The 27,584-nt window shown below is 40.1% G+C and overlaps 3 protein-coding genes across 13 annotated transcripts; 2 read left to right on the forward strand and 1 right to left on the reverse strand.

The window, feature by feature from the left end:
* The first annotated feature begins 4,367 nt into the window (after window positions 1–4,367).
* On the forward strand, window positions 4,368–9,461 carry sc5d (sterol-C5-desaturase). Of its 2 annotated transcripts, none has more exons than XM_011483938.3 (5): window positions 4,368–4,457; window positions 5,588–5,808; window positions 6,343–6,475; window positions 6,546–6,646; window positions 8,079–9,461. In XM_011483938.3, the coding sequence occupies exons 2-5, from the start codon at window positions 5,599–5,601 to the stop codon at window positions 8,532–8,534; spliced, it is 900 nt and encodes a 299-aa protein (XP_011482240.1). In that variant the 5' UTR covers window positions 4,368–4,457; window positions 5,588–5,598; the 3' UTR covers window positions 8,535–9,461. The 2 variants fall into 2 exon arrangements, with proteins under 2 accessions (XP_011482240.1, XP_004076839.1); XM_004076791.4 differs by having other exon boundaries at window positions 4,383–4,457; window positions 5,591–5,808.
* A 363-nt stretch (window positions 9,462–9,824) lies between these two features.
* On the reverse strand, window positions 9,825–15,877 carry LOC101173882 (pleckstrin homology domain-containing family B member 1). Its single transcript, XM_004076792.4, has 6 exons — window positions 15,647–15,877; window positions 13,669–13,821; window positions 12,585–12,687; window positions 12,462–12,501; window positions 12,296–12,386; window positions 9,825–10,605 (listed from the first exon to the last, which is right to left on the reverse strand). Exons 1-6 carry the CDS (start codon window positions 15,681–15,683, stop codon window positions 10,472–10,474), a joined length of 558 nt encoding a protein of 185 aa, XP_004076840.1. The 5' UTR covers window positions 15,684–15,877; the 3' UTR covers window positions 9,825–10,471.
* On the forward strand, window positions 10,579–27,576 carry LOC101174124 (tubulin-specific chaperone cofactor E-like protein). Of its 10 annotated transcripts, XM_020709143.2 has the most exons (11): window positions 16,698–16,777; window positions 17,258–17,363; window positions 17,700–17,772; window positions 17,840–17,866; window positions 19,933–20,072; window positions 20,152–20,291; window positions 22,190–22,371; window positions 22,453–22,709; window positions 22,780–22,906; window positions 22,985–23,101; window positions 26,382–27,576. In XM_020709143.2, the coding sequence occupies exons 5-11, from the start codon at window positions 19,940–19,942 to the stop codon at window positions 26,722–26,724; spliced, it is 1,299 nt and encodes a 432-aa protein (XP_020564802.1). In that variant the 5' UTR covers window positions 16,698–16,777; window positions 17,258–17,363; window positions 17,700–17,772; window positions 17,840–17,866; window positions 19,933–19,939; the 3' UTR covers window positions 26,725–27,576. The 10 variants fall into 10 exon arrangements, with proteins under 10 accessions (XP_011482245.1, XP_020564799.1, XP_011482241.1 ...); XM_020709140.2 differs by lacking the exon at window positions 17,258–17,363 and having other exon boundaries at window positions 16,664–16,777; XM_020709144.2 differs by lacking the exon at window positions 17,258–17,363 and having other exon boundaries at window positions 16,665–16,749.
* The last annotated feature ends 8 nt before the right edge of the window (window positions 27,577–27,584 follow it).

Consider the following 27,584-nt stretch of genomic DNA (forward strand, 5'->3'; position numbering starts at 1 on the left):
AGAAGTTGTAGATTTTAAACGGCGTGCGCGTGGCGAGCTAGCAAAGTGGCGCACTGTTATAACTCCCATGCATTTCAATACAATACAGTGAAAATTGAATGCATGCATTCATGCCTGAAACAGATTACATTGAAAAACACTGGATATGGACATATAAGGAATGTGGGCGTGGTTAGCATAAAACCACTGTTGCTAAGGACGACAAAAAGTTTACTTTTACCGATTTGTCCGAAACTGACGTCAATCTGTTCGTCCTCCCATGGGGACCAAAACATAAAATGGTTGCTATGGAGATAAAATCAACAAAAAAGCCGCCATTTTGGAAAAAGTGGTTTTTTTATCAACTTATGACATATAGCTTTCACCAATGGAGGAATTTGTTTTTCTGAGTCAAATAATGATGCTGATCGCTATGCTAGCACTTTTAACTATGTTAGCATAACTAGCATAACTAGCATAATTAGCATTTTAGGTAATGTGTTTTTCTGAGTCAGTTGATGATGCTGATCGCTATGCTAGCACTTTTAGCCACATTAGCATAGCTAGCATAGTTAGCATAATTAGCAATTTAGGTAATGTGTTTTTCTGAGTCAGTTGATGATGCTGATCGCTATGCTAGCACTTTAAGCTACATTAGCATAGCTAGCATAGTTAGCATAATTAGCATTTTAGGTAATGTGTTTTTCTGAGTCAGTTGATGATGCTGATCGCTATGCTAACACTTTTAGCCACATTAGCATAGTTAGCATAGTTAGCATAATTAGCATTTTAGGTAATGTGTTTTTCTGAGTCAGTTGATGATGCTGATCGCAATGCTAGCACTTTTAGCCACATTAGCATAGCTAGCATAGTTAGCATAATTAACATATGAAGTTTTGACTAGCCATTATCAAAAGTGGGCGGTGAGGGCGGTTGTGCGTAGAGTTGGGCGTGGAAGGCGGGTTGCGTCTGCGGGCCATACAACGCCGCTTGCGGCTTTAATTCTTGTTTTTTTCCAATTTGGATCGCTTTTCTTACAAAAGCAGACTATTGGTTTACGTGGTGCGGCGCGTCCGTGGCATGCCGCACCACCGCTGCAGTCAAGATTTAGCAATTTAAACCGATATATTTATGCTCATATTTCCGATGGGTTAAATAAAGCATCAGTTTAGAGAGAAAGTTCACCTCTTAAAAGTTGTTTTTGTCCAAATGATTAAGCTAAAGGTTGTTTTAAAGAAGTCTGCACAGTGATACAAAACATTTAAGCTAGGTGACCAGAACTTCTTTTTTCACTGTGCGGTTATCCTAGGGCAGGGGTCGGGAACCTTTTTGGCCAAGAGAGCCATAAACGCCACATATTTTGAAATGTAATTTTGAAAGAGCCATACAATAATGTAGTGTCCCTTTCCCACACTGAGGCACGGAGACTTAACCTCTTTTAAGGTTCTTTATTCCGATTACTGCAGACCGCAACAAACGCCGAACAATTAATTCAGCAACTCCTGAATCTCTCCCGCCGAGACGAGACGAGAGCGCGTCTCCCAACTTTATATTCACCTGCTCCCGCTGCAGCCCTCCCATTTCCCTTATTCGGCCCATAGCTGAACCCCATTGGTCCAAACTACCTAACAACAGGCTGAGCGACAGAACTGAGAGCCAATCAGCTCTCTGCTTGATGCGGTCAATGAACTCCAGAACTTTTAACGCGGCCCAACAGCCATCCAACTCAGTCCGCGACAATATGTTTAAAACTAAAATACAAGTGAATGTGTGCATTTGATGTAATTTCAACCTTTTTAAAGTACAATAAGTCTGTGGATTCTTTTTAATACCATTGTTATGCTGTTTCTAATAAATGATGAGTATTTCTCGTGGTAGTTTTGCTGATGGTCTAGTCTGGTTTACGTGGTGAGTTTCTGCTTCATGCAGGCGTTGAGACTTTAAACGTGATCTTAGGTTGGTATGAATGTTTTGTAGATGTGAGACAGACTGCTCACATGCAGACGGGGAGCCAAACACACACTCACACGCTGCAGTGAGTGACAGGCAGTGGGTTTTACCTATTTACAATCCCTGCGCGATTCACCTGCTGCCTGTCCCCACAACACCTCAGCCCCACCCTCTGCTTTCTCCCTCACACATCCCGTCCCCGCAACTGCGCGCTCTTTCTCAGAGACGGGAGCGCGCAGTTTTAGGCACGGCAATTCACAGGTTTCCGGGTGGTACAAACTCTGTGAATTAATAGACAATTTTAAACTTATACTAGTGCTGGCGCAGATTTGTCTCTCTAAGCACCGCTACTACTGCGCGCCTCTGCCATCGCATCGCGCACGAGAAGGACTGGTCTAATGAAGAAAAAAAATTTGAATTAAAGATTTGTCTGCGAGCCACATGTGACCATCAAAAGAGCCATATATGGCTCGCGAGCCTTAGGTTCCCGACCCCTGTCCTAGGGTATATCCCTTTTTAATGCACACCCAGCAGCCAATCAGAATCGAGTATTCACCCGGACCATGGTATTAAAAAAAATAATAAAAGCCCATTCAGAACATCATCAATGTTGGGCTTTGTTTACAACAGGACCTCCAATTTCTTCTTCTATGGTGACCACCAAACACGACCTGCGACCAATGATGACGTCACACCATAGAAGAAGAAATTAGTGGACCCCTTGTAAACAAAGCTCCAACATCGAGCGGGTTGATCTTCTAAACTCTAAACTCACTTCTAAAACCTGCAACGCAGCAAGTTTTCAAAAACACCTAATATTACTGTTTCAGCAGCAGCAGTTTTGAGTTAAATGTTTTTGTTTTAACCTTTTGTTTGTGGTAAATAAGTGGAAGAAAAATGCTTCACTGGGAAAATTAAAAAAAAAAAGTTGTAAAGATGGAGAAGACGAGAAAGACGAAAGCCATGTGATCATGAGGGACGTGCAGATGTTTAACACGGGAACGGAAGCTGCAGGAGGAGCTGGAGCTTCCACAGCAGTGACTCCTAATGGGAGCAGCACAAGAAAAGGAGGAGGCGAGAAAAGTTGACAGGTTTCACCTGTTTTTGATTAATTTCTCCAAGTGACACACTCGGCTCCGTTTCCTGCTGAGATGATGAGCAGCAGGTTACTGAGGCTCAGCGAGAGCGTTGCCACTCTGCAGACGGCCTGATTATTTTATGTTTGTCAGCACACGGAGGGAAACGCCTTCAAAGGCTGTTTGGCAACACCTGCTCTGTTCAGAACAGTCGTCTCTGAAGTACAGACACTTGCAGTCAAATAAACAAGTGTCTCCACCTCACAGAAGCAGGTCTTGAAACAGCTGCTGGAATGGGAATTGCCAGCGCAAGAAAGCTATTTCCATCCCGTTTGTGAATTTCCTCACAAAGAAAGCGCTTTAAATTGATCATTATGATGCTCTGATTGCCACAAACCGAGAAAAGGAACTTAAAATAGGAGCTCCTATTTAGAGCCAAATTCAAGTAGCAAACACTGAAAATACCCGTATTAAAGTTCTACTAACAACAAAGAGAAAATAACCTTTAAATATCATATATTTAAAATATTCGTTTTTTAATTTAGCTTTTCTTCCTTTGTGAAAAGTTCTTAAAACTAATTTTTTTTAACTAAATGTGTGGTCTTATATTTTTTCTTTTCATATTAAAGAGCTTCAATATTTGCAGTTTGGAGCAATGGTGACATCTAGTGACTCAATAAATGCAGTGTGTTTTATTTCACATTTCTTTTCATCGCAAAGAGACGGTTTTTAAAACTATATATACTTCGTTTTGTAATTCTGTGATTTATTTCATAAAAATGTAAGAAATATATAAAGTTTATGTATATTATTCTTATTGTTTTTAAACAATTACAAATAGACTTATATTTAAATATTAGTTTTGGTTCAAAAACTAAGCAAAACTCAGTTTTTACATCTAATTTATTTGGCTTTTTAGTTATATTTTGAATATGATTATTTTCGCTTTGGGTATAAATAGCTCAAAAAAATTTGAATAATTATAGTGTTTAAGTTTGTAGGATACCAAAACTGTTTCTTTAAGACAAATGGACTAAATGACTTGTGGACTTTGGAAGAAGAAACATCCGACTGAAAAAAGGCCACACTGTTTGCCACGCCCACTGCTTCACCTGGGCCACAGTTTTAACCGCATAGATTCATTATTGTTAACTATTTATTAAAAAAAATGTAAATTATGTTATCTTTAGGTGTGTGGTACCAAAAAATACGTGATTTTTAATATAATAATCGTAAAAAATGTAAATGTTAAGAAAGAGTAACGCCATGAGCAGACTTTTTTAGCTGGCCAATCAGAAGTCACATCAAGCTGCCGTGATGGCACAACGCCCTCCTGATTGGACACATGTTTTGTGACGTAATATGAATCGTAGTTCTGATTGGATAGTCGTTTTCCTTTAGTTTGGTACGTTCTTCGTGTTGTTCCTTACGCAAAGCAGCAACCTGGAACAGGTACGTATTTAATATTTAAAAAAAATCATTACAGCATTCAAGCTTATTTGTTATAGTTATTTATATAATTTTAAATAGTTGTGGGGTTGTTTTTGTTTGTCAGTGCATCGACATGTTTAGCACTGCCGGAAACTCCTCACCCCGTTAGCTTAAAATGTTGCCTTCCTCAAAATAAAATGCGTCGTTTGTACAACTTTCTTATATGAATGTGCGTTTATGACCATTATGGTAGGAAAACATCTAAATTCAGTTTCCCAGTCTTAAATATGGGAAGTTGGTGGTTGGCCTACTTTAAAAAAAGAAGAAATTGTGAAATTGAAAGAGAGAAAGAAAAGTAAACACAGGAAAGTTTTCATTATTTTTAGTGAGTTTTTTTGTTGAATTGTTGTCAACAAACTTTCTTTTATTTATTTTTTAATTTGCTTATTTTTTAGGTTTTGGTTAAAAGCTGCGAATCAAAACAGGACATTTTCAAACATCATTGGGATTTTATTTTACCAACCATCTCTTCTTGTGTGTCACGTGGTACACTTAAGCAAATTAGACTTTAACAACTTAAAATTAAATCTTACAAATGTAGTTTGGGAACACAGTAAATGAAACTAAATAAATATATGAAAAAAATGTTTTAAAATGATGTGGATCTAATTTTAAAACATTTTAATATTTAACAAGAATAAAGTCATACAAATAAAAGAAAACAAGGCAACACTTTAAGGAATAAAATTGGAAATTTGTGATTTAAAAAGTCATGCATTTAGAAAATCAAAGTTGTACATCTGCCTGTAACATAAACTAACAGGTAACATTCAGTAGTTTTCAGTGAAAAGTATAATGCTATAATTTGACAGTTTATTTAAAAAAAATACTTTTCCCACTGAAGCTACATCTTTTAAAGTATAAATGTACGACTTCTCATAAATTGTTATATATATATATGTGTGTAAATGTACGACTTTTTTCTCATAATTGTATGTATTCTTGTTAAGTTTTGTCTCGTTTTTTTGGATAAGTTTACGACTTCTCACATATTTGTTCATTTTTCTCCTTTGTAGAATTTAATGCACAACAACAACTAAAAAGCTAATAATTAAAATAATATATACATATATGTTTTTTTTTGTGCCTAGCAGGTGCAGCCATGGACCTGGTGCTGAATGTGGCGGACCGTTACGTCCTCACTCCATATGTTTACCCGGCATCCTGGCCTGAAGACGGCGCCCTGCGGCAGATCCTCAGCCTTTTAGTGGTGACCAACCTGGGGGCGGCCATCCTGTACCTGGGCCTGGGAGCCATCAGTTATTTCTTCATTTTTGACCATGATCTGATGAAACACCCACACTTTTTAGAGGTAAAAGCTGCAGTTTGAGTTTATGGTTAGAAAAAAAAAGCACACAATTTATTAAATCTTGTTTGAATTAGGATAAACAACTTAATATTGAGTATATGTGTGAATACAATCCCTCAAGGGGACTGCTGGACTTTTAAGTTTCAGTGTTTTTAAGCTGTATTGGTTTATTTCAAGCAATAAAACAAAAAGAAAAAAAGACAATAAATAAATACAAATAGAAAGATATATCAAGCGTATTTAAGATATTGTTTCATAAATTGATTGGAAAATTTAAAAAAAGTAAAGCCAAACTTCATGACATAATTTCTCCTAATCATAAAAAGACATATTTTACTCATACATGACAAATGTTTGTTTTTTTTAAGTATTTTTTGTTTATAAAGAAGGATTTCACTTTTTTTTTGTTCAAAATCCTATATTTTTTAGTGTAGATGATTACGAAAGTTCTGCATTTTTTGTCATTTGAGTTAAAAAGTCTCTGTTGTTTTAGATTTTTACCTTTTTGTGCATTTTATTTTTTTGTTGTTCCTGCAGAATCAGGTTCTAAGGGAAATCAAGTATGCAATGACCTCTCTGCCGTGGATCAGCGTCCCCACTGTGGCCTTGTTTTTCGCTGAAGTTCGAGGATACAGCAAACTGTACGACAACGTGGGCGACTCTCCGCTGGGTGAGTCACAGCTCAGCTTTTTGGGTGTGAAACCTTCAGCTCCTCCCTAACCCGACCCGTTTCCTCTCAGGTTGGCCCGGACTCTTCCTCAGCATGATCTCATTCCTGTTATTTACGGACATGTGCATCTATTGGATCCACCGCTTCCTGCACCACAAGCTTATTTACAAGGTGGGTGGAAGTCTGTTGGCCTGATTTCTTCTTCTTCCTTCTTTCTTTTTTTGTTTTAAACTTAAAACTCACTTTACGAGAGGCGCTAAACCCGCTGATAATCGGCAGGAGATGGTCGACTCAGAAAAAAACGTTTTGATCGCAGGCAGAGAAATTTGATTTGATTGGAAGTGGTTTCTTTCAAGCAATCAAAGCAAGAATAATGCCCAAAACAATACAGTCAGCAGTTACTCATTCATGCAAAGCCGAATCAAACTTGGATAATTTGATAATAAATCAAAGGCTGTGTCCGAATTCCCACCCTAACCCACTATATAGTTGGCCGTTTTCTAGTGCTGTCTGAATCTACAATTCCAAAATCCAGGGCCCTAGAAATATCCCAGAAGTCTCTGCAACAAACCAGTGTGCATCTATGCTCACTAGTACGGCGAATATAGACCACAATACATTGCGTCGGAACAATTTTTGCCAAAACAAATGTATTTAAATGTTTTTTTTTTAATAAACCATCAATATTTTTATCTTCAGAAGACAGTGGACCCTTAAATAATCGTCGGAAACGCTCATATTTATGAGATTTTAGCTTTGTAGTCATATGCGCCCTTTAAAAAACAAAAATAGTGAGCATGGTGTCCCAATTGCTTTTAAAACTCGGGGCGCTACATAGTGCCGCACAGACACAAAGCAAACTTTCCAACACTCTTAAATGACCAGAAGTCCACAAATTCCAATTTTAAATAGTGCACTCAAAGAGTCCCAAAAAACTCACTTATTTCTATGAAATGCTTTTTTGGGAAGTTTATTAATTTCATCAAAGTATTTCCTTAAATTCTCACAACATTACTGTTGTTACGTATAAAAGAATTAATGTTGAATATAGAATATGCAAGTATTTCCTACTCTGTTCTCTTGGTTTTGTGGATTTTACCTACAGCTGAAGATATTTCGGTTTTTCTATTAAGAATCACTAAAGTTCATAAAGTTTTACAAATCTAGAATAATTACTTAAATTTGAGAAGGACTCAAATATGTTCAATCTTAAACATAAGAAAAGACATAATTGTTTTTTGCCAATTCTTCCCTTTAAAGTTTCATTTTTATTCAGAACTATTCATCCCTGCATCTTCTTCTGGAAATGCAGCTCCTTCTGGTTAAGAGTTAAAACTCCTGAAGGTTTTACTCAAAACCGATCCCCCTAATGAAAAATAAAGCCTTAATTTTTTTATTCTTCTGATGCTAAATTAACTTTTTCTTTAGGGGTCAAAGACCTAAAAATTGTTTGCAGCCTCTTGATGTCTTAAACGGTCAATTATTGTAGCATTTACATTTTTCAGGTGAACAAAAATCTGTCTTCCTCTGCTTTTCTTTGAGGCTGCTGACGTCTTTTGAATGAACGGATGTGTTGTTTTTTTGTCCACTCGTCTTCCATCAGCTTTTCCACAAACCGCACCACATCTGGAAGATCCCCACCCCTTTCGCCAGCCACGCCTTCCACCCGGTGGACGGCTTCCTGCAGGGGCTGCCCTACCACATCTACCCCTTCCTCTTCCCCCTCCACAAGGTTCTCTACCTGCTCCTTTACGTCTTCGTCAACATCTGGACCATCTCCATCCACGACGGCGACTACCGCGTCCCCGACACCCTCACGAGCGTCATCAACGGCTCCGCCCACCACACCGACCATCACCTCTTCTTCGACTACAACTACGGGCAGTACTTCACGCTGTGGGACCGCCTGGGGGGCTCCTACAGGCACCCGTCGGCGCTGATGGGGAAGGGTCCTCTGGAAGTGGTCCGTAGACTCCAGGCAGAAGGGAAGCTGAGCGGCCGGGGGAAGACGAAAGAGCACGCCAGCGGACATACGCAGAACGGACGCAAAGACGAGTAAAAGGAGGCGGGGCTAGTCAGCGATGAACGCCATTCACAGAGACAATGCGCTACGCTCGTAAAGGCGGGTCTGAGAGTTCATGTTTGCCATGTTTCCTTCTATGAGGGGCGGGGTCAGAGTCGTATAATAGCAGGATGGAAAATGAAAGCTCGGGTAAACGGCAGCACTTTTCATTCCAGCCGTTCGTCTGCCTTCAGCTTTCTTCTGTTCATCCCGAGGGCCTGAATTTGTTCGAGTCATTTCGCTTTGCAGATTTTTCCATGTGCTCGTCTCATCGCAAAGCCAGTTTTTAATTTGCAGGGGGGAAAAATTAACTGACTGACCTCTCTACTGCAGAAAAAACCCCAAATGATAACACTTTCACCACCGTGCTGAAGAGGAGATGTAACACTTGCTTTCTTCTTTAATTTTTTTCTTTTTTTTTGGCCAAACTTTGCACTCTGCCTCCCAGACTGGCTAACAAAGTGAACATTTGATATTTTTTTTTTCCCTAAAGCAAAAAGCTCTAAACTGCAGATAATTAAACATCCAACTATACGCCTCTGGTTCTGCCTGTGGTCCCTAAATGAAACGAAACGTTCTTTAAATGTCTATTCAGACCAGATTCTGCTGACGGTGTCTCGATCGGGAACCGTTCCGTCAGACATGCAGAACCCTCCAGCTTTTGTCTGAAAGTCAGATTTGCCACCACGTATTATTAATGCACTTTTATACGGATCACAACCACAAACGGATCTTACATACCTGTTATAAAATGTTTGCACGTCGCCATTTGTTTTCATTTTTCACCAATAAAATCAAAGCATCATAGGAGGACGACTCAACATTGAGTTGGAAGCTGCTTTTTGGGTTAAATAATGATCATAGGAAATGTACAATCTGTGTTCAAACTTTGTAAAATTCTAAATAAACGTCTAAAATTTCCAACTTTCTTTGAGGAGATGAAAATAATCCAGAAGTTCAGCTGTTCAACGCAGCGATTTGATGTTAAATTCAACGAGACGAAGCAGCTTAATGTGTGTGGAAGCAGATCTTCATCTGCAGACGTGTTTTTAGCGCCTGGAGTAAAGACGGATGAACGTCGAGCCACGCAGAAGCGGCTTCACCCCGTGTGGTTCGGACCAGAGATTCTTCCAGCAGAGACCAGCTGGCTCCGTGAATCCTAAGAGGATCTGACAAACGTTCAGAGTCCGGAGGGTTTCGACACATTTAGTTTTGCTTTGTTCTGTACTTAAAGCTCTGAACATTTTGTTTGTGGCTTTTTAAGCTTAAAATCACAAAGGCTGTTTGAAAAAGATCGTATTTTATGCCGTTGAAGATGCAGGATTGCAGTTCTGCGCCGTTCTAAAATCCAGAATGAAGCATTTTCTAAACAAAGTGTTGCTCTGTGTTCATCCTCTGCATGTGGAGTTTTCCGTTGTCATGGTGATGGAGTCGCTCCAGCTTCGCTGTTTGACCCTGAAAATAATTCTACAAAACGACCTCATGTGAAGGTAGAGCTTGTGTTTTTTCTTCTGGAGTGCTCCGTGTTAAATTCGTGCGGCACCATTCATTCGCAGGTTTTCATGCCGAAGGTCGCGTCACACCAGAGGCTCCAGCCAATCAGCTGAAAGGATGCAGCCGCCTTTGGATTGTGTCCAAGCAGAATAAGACTTTTGTTTTTTTTTCATGGAGGAAGCAAAGTTATGCTTTATTTCAGCAACTTCTAGTGTACTGATTAACAAAAATGCAAACTACACTGATTCTTCAGCTCATAATGTGCAAAATGTCACTGAAAAATTCAGGCTTTACAAGTGATGATGTCAGATATGTACAAGCAGAAAGAGGCCGCAAACAGCTGCTTTGGATTTAGAGGTAATCGGGATCCTCCAAGTGAGTCTGCGATGTCAGGTGACGTGAACGAGGTCTACAGGTTTGGCGTGGGGGGGCCGAACCTCTCAGCAGAAGAAGAGGGGCATCCAGAGGAAGGATCGCATGGCGGCCCCTGCTGCCACGCCCGCTAGCAGACCCAGGGCCACGCTCTCCACAACTCCATCAAATGGATCCCTCTGAACCACCACCTGGTGAGTTCCTTGATTTAAAAAGAAAAGCAGGACTGAATGTGGCTCTTCAATTTATTCTAACCAACAAACGTCTGGCACTTTGATGACAAAAGTGAGGAATTTTACACTTATTTTTAGCCCTTCACCGTCCTGCTCCAGATTTGTTTATTTTTCTATTTAAATTATTCTTTCTTACTCCATGTTTGAACAAAAATGTCACTCAAAAACTATTCAAAGTTAACCTAGTACTTGATAAAAAGGAATTACGGCATAGTGACATCACAGCGGGAGGTAATCTATGGAGCTCCTAAAGGGACGTTTTTATTAATTTACTTGTTTGTTCTTTTTAATGTCCATGTCCCTTTAGGGGCTCCATAAATTCTTACAAGGCTCAAAAAATTTTATCAAAATTCTACAAACGAAACCAAAACACATGTGTCGGGAATATTCAAAGGAAGTTTTGAAATTATTATGGGATGGCCACAGGACCTTTAGTGGTAAGATGTGAAATTTGGCAACTTTTCACTTTTTTTTTTTTTTTGCACAAAAAATAGGTAATGAAGTATAAGTTTCTTTCCCCGTTTGTTTTCCTAGTAGTGTTGCATGTTATACCTTTTTTCTTTTTCTGATTTTGGTAATTGACAACACCGGAATGAAAGGTTAGAAAACCACCCGCTCATTTGCACTGGAGAAGGAGAGCCTTGGCTGTTTATTTCTGTTCACCACTATTTTTTTTATTTTTTTACTTACACCACTGCTTTCTTTGCTTTCTCTACCCATTTTTCCCAATTCACACAAAGTCAACTTATTATTTCCTCCCTCTGATTTATTTCTGTAAATGTAAATAAACACGTAAAAATAACGGAATGGACTGTGGCGTATTTTATAAGCGCGTCAGACATTAAACCGAACCCATCAGATCCTAAGGAGGCTTCAATCGATCACCTCTTTACTCCTTAAGCATCAGTAAGAGGCTAGGTTGGGGGAAGGGGGGGGTACAATTATAGGCGATATGAATTCTTGGTTCAAGTTGAACAAAAAATTACAATATGAACATATTAGGACTGTGGGTGTGGTTAAAAAAAAAATGTACTTTTACTTATTCTTCTAAAAATTACATAAAAGTGTTCGTCACCCCGAGGCAAACAAAACATTACATGGCTGCTATCGAGATATTACCATCAAAAGAGAAGCCCTTCTGAAGAAAAGTGCATTTTTCATGATAAATGACCAGGAGAGAGTGCAGCAGCGGCTCATCCAGTGCAGGAGGGGGGCTCTTTTGGGCCATACAAAGCCGCTTGCAGCTTTTTTTTTTTTTTTTTAAAACCTTCAACGACGCAAAATCTGTACACCATAAATGGAGGACATTAGGTAAACACCGAATCAGAACTTTATCTGAATTTTGAGACTTTAATACAGAGTTGGTGAACACCTGGGTTCATCAGAAAGCTGCTTCCCCCATTTTTTTTTTTTTTTTTTTTGGCTCCATCAGCTTGGGGATGGTTCTGAGACACTTGTTGATGTTCAACCCTAACCTGAAGACCCCGGAGACTCGTTTCCTTCTTTTGCGTAACCCTACCATCGCTGTAGAAATGTTTGCACATTGCTGCTCGTCACCAGTGATGCTTTTCTTTGACTTCTGTGTTTCAAACGTCTGCATGGCCTCCATGAAGTATTTCTCCATTGCCTGTGTACTATTCTGCATGGAGGGCGGCGTACCTGGACCTGCTCCTGGAGTTATGTAGACGGTGTGGTAGCTGTTGAGAGGAACGGCCTGGTAGGAGTCGTCATACGGGTCGTACTGGAACACCTGAAACAAAGTGCTCCTGTTAGCACTGGGAGGATCACACTCCTGCTTCTGAGAAAACATGAACGGAGGCCTCACCGGGTTTCTCCTGGTGTCCAGCATCGTCAGTTTCCACGCTCTGAAAGAGAAACGTAGAGGTGTTAGGGATGGACGGATGAACGGCCAAGAGGAAGGGCAGAGCCGGCGGGGTGAGGCGCCTACAGAGACTCGTCTTCACTGTTGGCACACAGGTTGAGCGTTGAACCGTCTCTGAAGTGAAGCACCATCAGATTCTCCCTGGGACTGCTCTCTGGTGGATTCACCCCTACGGACAGAAAAAAAATACAGACCTTGTTCAGGTACCTGCTCCATGTTCAGAGTTCTACAGAGATCCGTTTGGTTGCTTTTCTGCAGAGCAGCAGCAGTCAAAGTTACCTGTCAGAACATTTATAGGGAGGTTTTGACATTTCAGATTCAGCTTTTGTTGCTTTTTTTCCCCAACTTGTTGTACAGAAATTGTGCTCTTCTTTTCTTTAATCCCAAGTTTAGATAATTTAAATCCGACAGTTGAAGTCCCACTCTGATCATCTTTTGACTTATTTTAAATCTGTTTCCACTGGTCTTTTAATTGTGATTGTGCTGTTTTCAGCTAAAAAAATTTGCTTTTCAAGAACAGAGCAGCAGGAGTTCATTTGCAATTTGCCTTTGACTTGTAGGCGGGACCATTGGTGCAGGGTAATGCCCGCCCCCCATTCCCCTCCCAGTTCCTGAGAGCTTGGAGCAGGGAGTTTGTGGCCCGCTCAGCATATAGCTACATCACATTTTTTTTCTTTTACACTGCATTTTTTTTCCATCGGCTCCTGATTCACAACTATTTGAATTTTTTTTAAAAATGCAGTTTTTGAGGTCGGTTTTCTTTGTATGTATCTGCCACCATTAGAAAAATATCCCAAGAACGTGGTAAAAATACCCAAAGCACAATTTTTTGGCCTTGGAATTGGCCTTTATTGCGATCAATTCTTGTAAGATAGGTGAGTTAGGGTGCGAAACGATAGAAAAACGTTCGTCTGGATGAGACCCCCTTTAAGTCATGGTATTATTCAAAAATAAAGTGGCCTCTTGATTAAATACAATCAAAAACTGCTCAAATGTTCTCACAATTACCCCATAACAAATGAAAAACTGGAGTAGTTTTCATTTCCAGGCCTGGTGAAAGCAGAGCTCATGTCAGGTTTATTGCACAGAACGGCACTAAATCATTCATGCCAGGCTGTAAGTGCCTGACAGTCCAGTCCCCATGCCTTACCTCCACACTCCAGGCCAGACCGGACGTCGATACATTTCATCTTGAGGCTGACGCGCAGCTCCAGATCCCGCCTGCTGTCAGTCTTGTAGAAGCACAGACTCCCATCGATCCAGAGGTCACACCAGTTGAGCTTCCAGCGTTTCAGCACCGCAGCTACAGAGCAGATGCAGCGCAACGTCAGGGGCTGTAGGAGCTGGAAACTGGGAGGGTAGGATCTCTCTTTCGTGCATCTGTAGTGTTTTTGCTTTCACAGGCTTGCATTAGAAGCCTCCAGTACTTTCTTCAGCTCACAGTTTCTTGTGACAGACTTTCTCTTGAATGTTTCTCCAACAGTTCCTTCACACTGATGATCCTTTTGTAAGCCACTTACACACATGGGCCAGGACAAATAAAAGGATTATAAAGGCTAAGGTTTCATAACAGGAACGCCTTTTATTTTCCAAAATATATGCTCTTTTGAGTCAAATTTCAAAAAAAAATTTTTTATAGCATTACTGATAGTCATGAAGGTCAGATGGACAAATCTTTAAAGGTGACCTACATTTGTTAGAATATTAGGCTGCGAGTTACCAAAATACAGCCGCCTTTTTGTTTTTTTTAAGACAAAAAGTTAGGTAACATCTGTTTTTATATACTTAAAATATATACTTCTTAAATAAATTTGAGTTATAACCCATAATTGACTGTTTTTTTAAATATCTTCTATAACAAAGTTTAAGTCTGTATTAGGATTTCAGATCTATGAACCATTTTGGTTTAACTTGTTTTTGCCCCCAAAAAAAAATCTGACATATTTGATTTTTTTCTTCCTAATTTTTCTTTATATTGAGATGAAGTTCAGCCAACTGAGAGGCTGTGTGCTCTCTGCTGCCCTCTAGTGGCTGTTTTGTCATCAGGACAAGCTCATCTGTGTCCTACTGAACTGCTGAGATGGACTCAGACTTACAAAAAAACACACAAGGCTCAGTGATGAAATGTGTTTTACAAGTGAAAAATCCAGATGCTTTGGTTTTACGTTTAAAAAAACATTCATTTATTTCGAACATGCAAGTGACAAAGGAGATTAATTTAGATCCTTCCAATGACCTTTTTTAACAAAGCACTTTAGGGATGTTGATGTTTGGGGCCTTAAACCTTAGTTAATTCAATTCAATTATTTATATAGCCCAAATTCACAACAGTCGTCTCAGTGGATTTTGTACCAGTAATTGTAAACTAAACATAAAATCAAAAAGGTTCATAAATGCATAGAATTTAATAGGATAATACCACAACTTTAATTAAACAAACTAAACTAAACTGACATCCCTGCCCTTAGAACCCCCCCCCCCCCCTTCACGGTAATGAAAAACTTTATTTTTTAGGGATTAAACTATTTAGAAACTGATTTAAGTTTAGTACCTTTGCTTTTCTTTTCTTTTTGTTTCCTTTACCATTAGAATAACTTTGCAGGTTTTACAAATTCCTTCAATGTTGTTTTTGAAATATTTCATGTTAGGAACTTTATGATAAATCATATCATCCCCATTAATATTTGTATAATGTAATTATACTATATATAGTTTTTAAGTAAAAAAATGATTTTTACTTTTTTCTTCTTTAGGTTTAAAATAATTTAAAAATGAATATCGTTTATAGAGATCTGGAAACGGATTCTTTGGTTTGCCAGACGTGGCACAAAGTTGACATTTAACATGGGGGAGGAAAAAGAATAATACGTGGAGGAAGTGTTGACCCTTGTGCTATCTTAGATGACCCCACCCTTACTTTGACGTGTTCTCCCTACCATGACAAAGGTGGATAAAGGTGGAAAGATTTCATGTAATCCATGGACACCAGTGAAGATCACAAATCATTGAAGAAAAAAGGTTCAGAGCACTGTCTAGTGGGTCTAGATGACCCAACTCCCAATGTTTAAGTGCCTAGGATAGCACAAGGGTTAAAATGTAAATGTCTGGGTTTAAATCTTTTCACTCACTCTGTCTCCAGAGCCACCCTGACTTCAGGAGTGCCATGTTCCTCAGCTGCTGTCCGTCCTGTTGCTTCTGTTTGCCCCCTTCACGACCAGAAGAAGGTCTCGCTGTTTACCAGCTGATGGGATCCAAACGTGTGCTTGTTTTGATATTTCCTCCTTGGATCGTTGCACACTTGCAGATAAATCTGGTTCCTACCAGGACTGGTTTACAGGATCCTTCTGGATTATGAGACCACGCCCTCACAGATTATCCCTCCTCACTATATCTGTCTCTTTATTTTCCATGGTGGCCTCTACCTTGTGAAGACTTTGTTCTAATGCACAAATGACATTCTCCTTAAGTCTAAACGTGATGAACATGGCAGATGTTGAAGTTTTAAAGCAAGTTTTACTCGTTAATCCCTCAGATCAACAACATGAGGATTAGCATAATAGTCCTCGGGTCAGTTTTGAGCATTTTACCTGCCTGGGTGACTGCAGGTAAAATGGTGCAGCATTGTTTTTTTTTCTTAGCCAGAGAGTTCTGGTCGCTTTCATAACAAAGTGAACTATAACTGCAATCTGGTGCGCCTACCTTTTTTTTAATTTTATTTTTTATTAGATGTTACTAGATTTGCAGTTGTACCATTAAAAGATGTATTATTTCTGTTGAGTAAAAATATTTTATTGAATATTTAATTCGTTTAATGTCCCCATAAAAAGGTATTATGAGCTTGAACTTTTCTCATTAATGAGCTTAAGAACATTTAAATAGAACTGACTTAAATAGACTTTCAGGAAGAGTTTGTAGTACTTTTATACTCAAATAGGCAAAAGCTTCAGGTTTAAAACTTTTTTAGCTCTTTTTTGTGATTTTCGGTTTATTTTCGGTGATTTTAAAGTAATTATCCTATTTTCACAATTTATTAAATTCAGAACAGCGTAAACTATAGTTTGTAATTTTCTGTTTAATAAAATCGTCCCTGTCCTTTTCCCTATTTTGAAAGTACAGTAACCGGATGTTGACTCGGCATTTAAAGAACGTCATATCCGGTGGAGTGGGCGTGTTTTAGGCTGTCAAACAAACCGAGGACTAACAAAAACAAACAGGAGGGTTTTCGGGGACGGTGAGTCTTCGAGCACTTACCGTTACAGGTACAAAGTACGACTCGAATCAGTACATATTTCTCATAAATTCTAATATTATCCACAATAATTTGGTGTTTATAGCTTTCTGCCTTAAGGGAGAAGAGGCTAAAAAATATTTATTACAACATTTCTTCGTTATCGTTGCTATTTTCTGTGCTAATCGTCGTACGGTAAACCTGATGGCGATGTTTTAATGTAATTTCTTTTTTTATGCTGCATATTCCGTGTTCGCGATATGTCTTCAACGACCCTTGTTTTTGCTAAATCATGTCTTCTTTTCCAAACTCCGTTTAAAATTAAGCATTTTTTAAATAAATCCACCCCAGGAGGGACGCAAGAGCAGGTATATTACTAGTATACACGTGTCAATAAATATTTTAGTTCAGGATTTTGTTCGGCTTTATTTATTAGTCTTTATTTTTTGTTTGTGGAAGAAGAAAAAACAGCATTTAAAAAAAATACAATTTTTTGTTGTTATCCCGGAAGTGTACAGCAGGTGGCAGCAGTGATTTCTATTGAGAGTTCATCGGCTTTTATTTTGAAGACCTACTTCCTTCCTCTTCGTTTAATTGATCAAAGGTTAAAATTTCAGGTGCGTTCTCAAATAATTCATTTAAGCTAAATAAATCCACTAAATATTTGAATAGATTTAGTTTTTGTTTCCATAAAGCATTAAAGTTAGTTTTGTGGGTTGTTTTAATACTTGAACAAAAGCATACAGGATTATAGTAATAGCTTTTCAGTCACACCTGTCAGTTTTTTCTCTGTCATTTTTGGGTGTAAGATATATAGATAGAGAGAGAAATGAAATTAAGCATTTTTGTTTGTATTATTTTTTTTATTCAGTCATATATATACACACACATTTGTATGTTTACCTGCAAAAAAGTGCATTAGGTGTAGTCTTTGGATCTCTTTCTGCCCACAGGGATGCAGAGGGAAGGATCTGCTTTGATGTGCTGTTGACAACAATCTTTCATTCGCTCTTTGCTACATCAGAGGTAAGACTCCGATGATCTGGGTAACGAGAAACTATCTTTGAAAGAACCTCAGTTTTCTGGGTTTCAGGTGGGCTCCATTTAACACGATCAGACGGTGGGTGTCTGATCTGGCCTTGAGGAGCAGAGAAAGTCGAGGTTACGCTGCAGGAGACTAGAGTTTAATCATGTCATCACAAGTTCAAGGCAAAAATCAGATGAGGCGCAAACTCAGGACCCCTTTTCAGCTATTTGTTGAGCAAAGATTACTACAATAACTTTATATCTTTAGAAAACAGCAAAAAATTATGCTTTTAATGTGTTTTAATAAATCTGCATTTGACGATTATTAATCACTTTTTTATATATTACACTTTATTATTTGTTTAAATTCTTATCTTGTATAAGTCTTTAAGGCAATTTTTGTCAATTATTGAAATCTTTTTTTAAGTTTTCCGTGAGTTTCTGTCTGCAGTTTCCTAAAAACAAAAGAAATATGTTTCAGTATTTTTTTTTAATGTATACATGCTTAAAGATATGTACTATCTTTTTAAAAACCCAGCTTACATTATGTTAAAATAAAATGAATTTAAAAACTGACTGGGATTAGCTGCAAAATGCTGTTTTCAGCCAAAATCAAAAAGACTTCTTCTAGGACATATTTTCTGCAGAGCAACTCTCCCTCTTGTTGAAAATGTCACATTATTTTATGTTTTCTGTTAAACAGAACCGGTTCTGTTGCTTTTAATGTGTTTTTTTTTGTTAGAGAACAGCTGCTTCAACTGGTTTTACGTGTTTAGTGTTTTAAACACAGTTTTGATATTTTTATTTAACTTTTAGAGCGCGGGCAGCAGACGCTTCCCTCAAACGGTCATTTCAGATTTCTTTACGGTTTATATTTATTGTTATTTATTTCAGTTTCAGAATTATTTGTGATTTTCGGAAGTACCATATCATAGAAAAAGATAAAAACTCAAAAAAAAAAACCTCTGTAGCAATCAAAGAATGTTTTTTAAATCTGCACTTTAAGACAGAAAGTGCAGAAAGTTTCCCAAATAGAAAGGAGGATCAAAGATGACTAAAGCCTCAAGCAGCATTGCATGGCCTGCAGGCGGTAAGAGCCCCCACCCCCACCGCCCCCTTTTTACCTGCCCTCGCTGCCCTTGCGGTTGCTTCGGGGCTCCTCAGTCCTCCTCTGCCTCTGGTAGCCTGTTTAAAAACCAAAAAAAAAAACACACCTTTTTTCTACTGGTTTTAACTCCATAGCAACCATTTGGTTTTTTGGTCGCCTGGGGGTGACGAAAGTGTCTGTCAGTTTTTGGAAGAATCGGCAAAAGTAATTTTTTTTTAGATTTCCTGGGCAACGCAGGCTTTTTGTTAACCTCACCCATATTTCCTATATAGTCTTATCGTATGTCATATTGCTATGTTCCGCTTGAGCCAACAATTCGTGTATTAAAATTTCATATTGTTCTGATAAAAAATTATGCGATCAACACGGGCTAGTATGCAACGATGTCCAAAATTAAAAAAATAAACAAACAAATCAACTTTTTTCTCAGGTAGCTTCCCAATGATTCTCCAGGAGTTTAAATTTATGGAAGATACCAGAGGGGATATTACTTGTTTTTAAGGCGTTGATGGATTTTACCTCAGGTCAAAGGTCATCAAAGCTTCGGTTGGGGCTGTGGCCTTAATCTGGTGGTGTGTGTATGAATTTTCATGAAGATCGCTCGAACATACGTTTGTTTTGACCATATGGTGCGAAAACGTGAAAATTCTGCAAATTTCCTACTTTTCCACCCAAGTCATAGATCCTCTTGCCATCCCATAATTTCAAAACATCCTTTAGATGTCCCTGACACATGTGTTTTTGTTACATTAGTAAATTTTTGGACAAAACAAATGTTTTGAGCCCCAAAAATATTTTTGTCCCCTTTCAGTTTTTTTATGGTTTCTCCCACTATGATTTCACCATTTTTGGTGAGTTTTTGAGGATGTGGCGGGGGTGAAATTTCCACTCAAAGGCGCACTAAGAAAGTAGAATTCTGAAAAAGTTCTGGTTCTGGTCCTGAACGGCTGCTGCGGGACAAAAGCATCTGTTTTCTTGGCTGTTAAATCATCATGTCATTCGCTGTCAATGTTTTCCTGTGCTTTGGTTTCATGTTTCTTCTTCCTGATCAGTGGAAGGATGGATTTGTCCTCTGATGAGGAAGAGGTTCGCACCTTCATCCAAGTTTTAAGTGAAAAGTACAACCCAGAAAACTTCCCCTACGGCCAAGGCGTTGTGTTTCTGCCCAGTCCTCCAGGTTCTCCCGATAAAGGTACTGGATGTTTCCAGAAGGGGTAAACTGTCTTGCGGCGCCATGTTTGTTTGAGGGCGGATGCTGTGGTTGTCTGCAGGCGGCCTCTTCCTGCCCAGCGCTCTGGTCCTGAGCGACTCCGGGATCAGAAAAGCTGGAGCGGGGTCGGACATCGCGGCGGTCTGCGCTCACGTGTTGGAGCTGGACCTGTCCTTCAATCAGCTGAGCGACTGGGATGAGGTGAGCCTCCATGATGTTACCCATGAGCCTCGGCGGGTTTGGAAACCCAAATCATCTGCCCACACCCGCAGTTATCAAATATTTCCTATAATAGTCTTTGGGCTGTATTTTTGTAATAGTTACAAAAATAAGGTTTCATTTTGGGGGGGAAAGTGATGATAAATGTAGCTGTGAGGAGGTGGAAATCGGTGAGATTTGATCGTTTTTACGCACTTCTCTGTTTTTTTTTTGCCCACATTTTTGAACTTTTCTGTTCTCTCATTGTCCAGACTTCCATCCTGTCATGAAAAATGAGACATTTGCTTTTCAAACAATGAACATGAATGAAATTATGACAGAAAAGAAGCTAAAACTTCTCATTTTAACAACAGACAGATTAAAAGATTTCAAAGCACTTCCTACATTCGACATTGTCTTTACCAATGGATATCATTTTAAAGATTTTATGGTTTCTTTTTTAGACCAACAATATGTAAGACATCTTTAAATGATGGTTTTTGTTTTCATTAAATTGTGACTTTTACTTAACTAAATCTAATTCACCAAATACATAAATGGGGAAATTCCTTATCATGTTTAATTTTAACACACTCTGTTCATAATTTCACGCCTCACATTTTTCTGAATGGTTTCCTCACCAACATTTAACTTTTTCAGAAGCTTTTTTATTTATTTTTTTACCCAGAGGACAATTTTCTTTTGGGCTTTAAAAAATAATTTCACTAGTTTGTTTGTTTCCTCTCTGGATTTCAGAAATTAACACTGGCCCACAATAATAAATACCTAGAAATAAAAAAATAGGAAATAAATAAATAAATTAAATTAAAAATAGTTTGAAACAGAGTTTTTGACTGAAGTTAAAAAACTTGATGTTTTGTTTTTATGAGTAAAAGAAAATAAATAATGAAACTGACTTATGAGGGTAAGACTGAAAGAAAAAGAAACCGGCCAAGTGTATTAACTTCCTAATACTCGATTTCATACTTTATCATTGTTAAAAAAAAAAACTTCAGGCAATGTAATTATTGACCATAAATGCGAAAAATGTTGAGACGACTGTTGTTGTCATATTCTACTATTTGAATAACATTTAACTGAATTGTGTTTATCAGAATAGAGTCATGAAAGAAAAGCTTGGAGCAAGATTTTCAGCATTTGTTGTGAAATAATCCCAAACGACGGTGATGTTTGTTTTGTTTGCTGCTGAAGTTAACCAGGAAGTTGACAAAAACCTTTTGAGTGTGAGATTTTATCAAGGGATAAATACCATTTCTTTAGATCTAACATCTGCGTCTTTTTTAGCTGTTATGTTTTCTTGCTTCTGATCTAAGTGAAGGTATGAATAAATAAATAAATAAATAAATGCATATTATTTTCAGTTTTCACACATCCAGTCAACGGACAATCCTACAGGAAACATTCAGACGTATTTAGGTTAAATGGGAAAAACCTTGGCTCAATCTGTGAATCGTTGATCGTGACCCTTGTGCTATCCAAGGCACGTTAACATTACAGTAACAGACAGAGCTCTGAACCTGTTTTCTTCAATGATTTGTGATCTTCACTGGTGTCCATGGATTACATGAAATCTTTCCACCTTTATCCACCTTTGTCATGGTAGGGAGAACACGTCAAAGTAAGGGTGGGGTCATCTGGGCCCCATAGGATAGCACAAGGGTTCATTTGCGAATTGCATCGGATCGTTACCAAATAACGACCCGCAGTCCTAAAAATGAATCGTTGCATTCTCCCACAGGTTGGTTTCTCCCGTTTGATGATCAAAGCTGAGGCCGGCGTTTCGTTAGCCTTCATTTCCTGCAGTTTTCTGGTTTTGACGACCCTTTCTTTCGCTCCTGTCGAAGGCGGCGACCTTACGTTGGTTTGTTCCTCTGTTACAGATCGGCACCATCGTCTCCAGCATCCCTCACCTGGACTTCCTCAACCTGAGCATGAACCCTCTGAGCGGTGTGCAGCTGAATCCCAGCATGGCGGACGTTTTCTCCAAAGTCAGGCGACTCGTTCTCATCAACACCCAAGTCAGCTGGGACACGGTGCACACGCTTACGCAGCACACGCCCGAGTAAGCGCTCCGCTGTTGGATTTGTTTGTTTTTTTAAATCTACAGACGTAAAATCTGAAACTTTCCTCCTGAAATCTCCAGACTGAAGGAGCTCTTCCTCTGCCTGAACGGCTTCAACTCGGTGTCCGAGTCGCCGGCCGCCTGCCCGTCGCTGCGCCTGCTGCAGATCACCGACAACCAGCTGCAGGACTGGTCAGAGGTCAGGAAGTTTGGGCTGCTGTACCCCAGCCTGAGCACGCTGGTGCTGGCCAACAACAGCGTGGGCTCCGTGAGTGACAGCAAGAAAACCCTGGAGGGCCTGTTCCCCAAGCTGCGCAGCATCAACCTCAACAACTCTGGTCAGGAGAGGCGAGATGGCTGCAGGTCGTTGGCTCTTTGGCGCTCTTTTGACCCCGCCTCATTTTTCAGGGCTCAGTAAATGGATGGACATCGAGAGGCTGAATTTCTTCCCGAAGCTGGAGGAGGTCAAAGCAAAAGGGATTCCTTTGCTGCAGTCCTACAGCACCCAGGAGAGGCGGAGCCTCCTCCTCGCGCAGTAACCCCTCCCCCCACACTCTTTAGATCGTCAAGCGTATTTAAATTAGTCGTATTTGACCTTTGCTGCCACCTGCAGGCTGCCGTCTGTGATGTTTCTGAACGGGAGCAAGGTGTCCGAAGGGGAGAGGGAAGACGCCGAGAGGTTCTTCATCAGGTTCTACCAGGACTGTCCAGCTCAGGAGCTTTCTGACAGGTACAGGTCACAGGTTTTATCGGGGAAAAGCCCCCAAAACTGAACCTGTGGCGCTCTGCAGGGGGCTCAAAGGTTATTCCAGGTCTGGGTGGGTTACTTGACCTCTGAGGTGTTAAGTAACAGTCCCAGCGATGTGTTCACGTGTGATATCATTTTGGAGGAGGGGGCTGCATTCCACTTAACCCCAGCAGAATGTGGTGGAGGGCTTTTCTGAAGGTCGGTGTGTTGTCTGGCTGAGGGAATCTAACCTTTGGGAGACAATACCACCAGTCTCTCACTACTCAATGACTCCTTTGTGCCGCGGATTCTCCGATTGGAAAACTGATACAGCAGGAAACGGGTAGATTCCTTTTTTTTTTTTTTTTTTTTAAATATAAGCCTGGACTGTCAAAGCAGAACGAATGGATTGGTTTTCAGCCTTCATGAGTGTTTTGAAGCATCTCATTTGATGATGGAGAGATGTGGACAGAGGACAGCAACCACGGGCCTGGTGATGGTTTTTTGAGTCCTTCACCCTTTGAATGATCTGAATGTGTTTTTCTTTTCTGAATGTTGGTTTGAGGTTTTCTCCTCCTCTCCCCGGAGCGTTGGTTTTGGGTGTGAGGTCAGGCGTTACCGTGACAACTGGAGGGCGTTATGTGTAGGGATGGGTACTGCAACTCAGTGTCAAGATGGTACTGGTACTGATGGATCTGGTGTAGGTACCAAAACTGTTTGGCCTCAAGGCCAATCTAGAGCGTGCACCAATGGAGGCGTTACTGAGCATGTGCAGTGTGCCCTGTGGTTGAAAAGCATCTCATACATGTTAAATGTTTACCCGTTGGAACTTCATTATAATAGAATATTTCAGCGGGACCACTGTGTCTCTGTGATCCAGTTGGATGACTTGCTTTCTCGCATTAGGAAGGAGGAAAAAATTAAAATAATAAAATTAGAGGAACCTTTTTTGTTCTCTCTCTATAAAAATAAGAAAAATATCTCTGGAGGAGAATGATCAGCTTTTCCTCCATGATGTTTTTACATCTACAGTGTATCGACAGTGGGTGTCATCCCTTCATTTCTTGGTTGGTTCGTCGACTTCAAGTTCAGATTTTTGAACTCTGGAAACATCGCACCGCGCTCCCGTTAGACCACCGCGCTGGGCCTGATTCTTCAAACACACCGTAGGACCCCTGATCGCTTCTGTACATCGACCTAACATGGAAACTGTTTCGGCACTTTCAATGTTGTCGATGTATAGAACCAAGGTTAAGAATTTTTACCAATCATCTTTGAAGAGGCTCAGCTGAGCTGAGAGATGGACTACATCTCAAAACGATGGTGTTTCTGCATCCAGTCACCAACAAAGGCTTAGAAGACGATCCAAACAATGCTTTATCACCTTCAGCTTTTTTTGTCCCACTAAAGCAAGCTTATCAGTTTGAAAGAAGCCTCTTATTGCAGCTCAACGGCCTCTCAGAGTGGCATTTTGTGCTCCTTAAATGAAGCCTCTCACTGCGGCTCAATGGCACTTTGTGCGCCGTGGCCTTAGAGGAGAATTCCCACAGTGGAGCACAGCTTTTGGCCAGAAATCTGGGGTCGGGAATCGGCTTTGTGGAGTTTTGGGAGAGAAGCGGGGTTGCTTTCACCGACCCAGCTGTGACAGTAGATTCAAGAGCAAAGTCCCTTTCTCTCTGTGTTTTTTTTTTTTTTTTTTACTTGAGCGTTCCTGGGTCCTTATCTTGAAAAAAACCCTCCCCCGGGAGCGCTGAGTGCTTTCTCACGGCGAGCAGGAGGCGGCCGTGCCCGTCCACGTCACAGGAGCCTGCTCACGGGGGCACGTGCCCCTCTTCTGATCTGTTCAGTCATGGTCCGCCAGATTTCTTGAAGAGTGAGCCTTCTCCTTAAAAAGTTCTACATGTGTACAGAAGACACATTCCCAACACCTAGCGGCTTCTCCAGATGGATTCTTTTTTGGGAATTAAACTCTTAACTGCCCAGCTGTCTGTTAAAGGGACTAGTTTGAAGGACAGACCAACTTTGTAGAGATTTAGGAGAATCCCATCTCATTTTTTCCACTCATGGATATCTCTTATGGTAATACCAGGAGATGCTGCTGCATCTTCCGCAACTCAGGTTTAAGACTTTAAGACCCAACTGCCGTTATAAACAAACGCATATACGTGCGTAAGGGGGAAATAGGAAAGACACAGGCACGTCAAACAGGTTTTTCTATTTTGTTCATATCCTGCGCAAGGAGTTCTTTAGTGCCTTTCAAATGAGAGGTACCAAATTGCCAAAAAAAAAGCAATGTCTGTCTTTGGTCCACTTTCCAAAGTCCATATCTTTGATACATGTCTACGCCTGTGTTGTGTCGTTGACAGACTGGTCCATGTCTAAGTCTTTGCGCTTTTCGTTACATCATAACGTTTCCCCATGTCGACACATTGGTCGGCATGTGATGTTGTCTCCACATATTGTCGAGGACCCAAAGATAATAACATAATTCAGTACCAACGGGTAAACATTAAACACGTATTAGATGCTTTTCAACCACAGGGCACACTGCACATGCTCAGTAATGCCTCCATTGGTGCACGCTCTAGATTATCTTTGAGGTAACTTTGCAAACGCATCCTTTTTTAAAGACACATCTTTGTTATGTGGTCTCATTTAAAGAGAAGAATGACCAAACAAGTTGCTGCATGAAAAAAAAAAAATCGATCCTTTTGTCCATGAGAGACTTTAGTGCTTTTGACACTGAAGGAGGCAACACACAACCAAATGTAACGACCGTAGCAACGGTTACCAAAGACGTTGCCGAATTCACTCACTCATATGAGAGGGATCAGGCGTGTTGATCAGGCGATCAACGCCCCCTGTTGACAGAGGGGGACAACACAATCTATTGACGCATGCAAATTTGGACAGTGGACTAAAGACATAGACTTAAACATGTTCCAAAGACGGCTAAAATACAAAGACTGTTGACCGAATGTACGGACCATTGACCCAAGACATGGACAGTTGACCCAAGACATGGACGGTTGAGCAAAGACATAGACGGTTGAGCAAAGACATAGACGGTTGAGCAAAGACATAGACGGTTGAGCAAAGACCTAGACGGTTGACCAAAGACCTAGACGGTTGACCAAAGACATAGATGGTTGACCTAATGTACAGACCGTTGACCAAAAACATAGACATCGCTTTTACAGCAAAAATGGGTTTCCATTTATTGTGTGTTTTCCTTTTTGGATTTTTGAGCATACCGTGCTTTGTGTGCTCTGACATCTCCCAGGTACCACATCCTCGTATCCAAGTACGGCCAGCTGGCCCCATTGGCGGAGGTAGACCTGAGGCCCCGCTGCACCACGGTCAACGTGCGCTGCGGCGACAGGGTGGAAACCGTTGACCTCCGCCTGGAGCAAACGGTGGGCGACCTCACAAAGCAGCTGAGAGCTCTGCTGCAGCTTCAAACCAGCGGGATACGGCTGATTTACATCAGCCAAGAAATGAGCTCAGTGTTTGGACCGGAGGAGCTGAAAGGAAGCTCCCGGGCCCTTCACTCTTTCAACATCCAGGACGGGGACGAGATCCTGGTGATTCCCAAAAGCAAAAGCCGCTGCAACTCCTCAGATTAGACTAATTTTACAGAATTGAAGACCTTAACACGAATTGTCTGTTTTTTTGTTTGGATCACCATTGTTTTTATGTGCAAAATGCACTAAAAAAATTCAATACCAGCTTATCTTTTATTTTTAAGTAAAATAAAAATAAAAAGATTTATTTAAAAACTATTTAACTTCTGACTTTATGGCTCTATTTGCCACATTTTAAGAAAACCTTTATTTAAAAAAAATTAAAAAGACAGGCACCAAAAATGACTTTACTTCAATATTTACTTCTAATCTTATGTGGTCTGAACTCACTATAAGAGGTGTTATAATATTAGCTGTAATAATATTACATGTTATTTTAATTGCAACAGAGAATAATTTAGAGACCGTTTACCATCAGAAGGAAATGCTATTAAATCTGTAAGTACAGTTTACTTCTTTATTTAATAAGGAGAGATCTTAGAGATTTAAAGATTTATTAGTAAAACAAAAAATAGTGCATGAAAAATGTATCATTTAAGTTTATAAATAGACTTTGGCTGTTTGGCTCTGGGCCAGTGACATCACGCATAGGATCATCACAGAAAACCCCCAGAGCCTTAGACCAGGAATGGAAACCTCCAGGGCCGCATTCCTGCATGTTTTCCATCATAACCGCCTCTGCCAAGTTCTGATTGGCTGGACACACCTGGACCAGGTAATCAGTGGCGAGTAGGGCTTGGGTATGTTGAAATCATGCAGACGCACCGACTCTCGGGGCCTGGAGTTGCCCATCCCCGCCCTAGGCGCTGGTGGTTAAGGCTAGAACGTACCAAAACAGAGAGCCAGGAGGAGAGCGGCGTGGATATGAGGGTCGGCGAAAACGTCGAGAAAGCCGAAAAACA

Source organism: Oryzias latipes, chromosome 14 (assembly GCF_002234675.1).
Source record: "Oryzias latipes chromosome 14, ASM223467v1".
In the NCBI taxonomy this organism is placed as follows: domain Eukaryota; kingdom Metazoa; phylum Chordata; class Actinopteri; order Beloniformes; family Adrianichthyidae; genus Oryzias; species Oryzias latipes.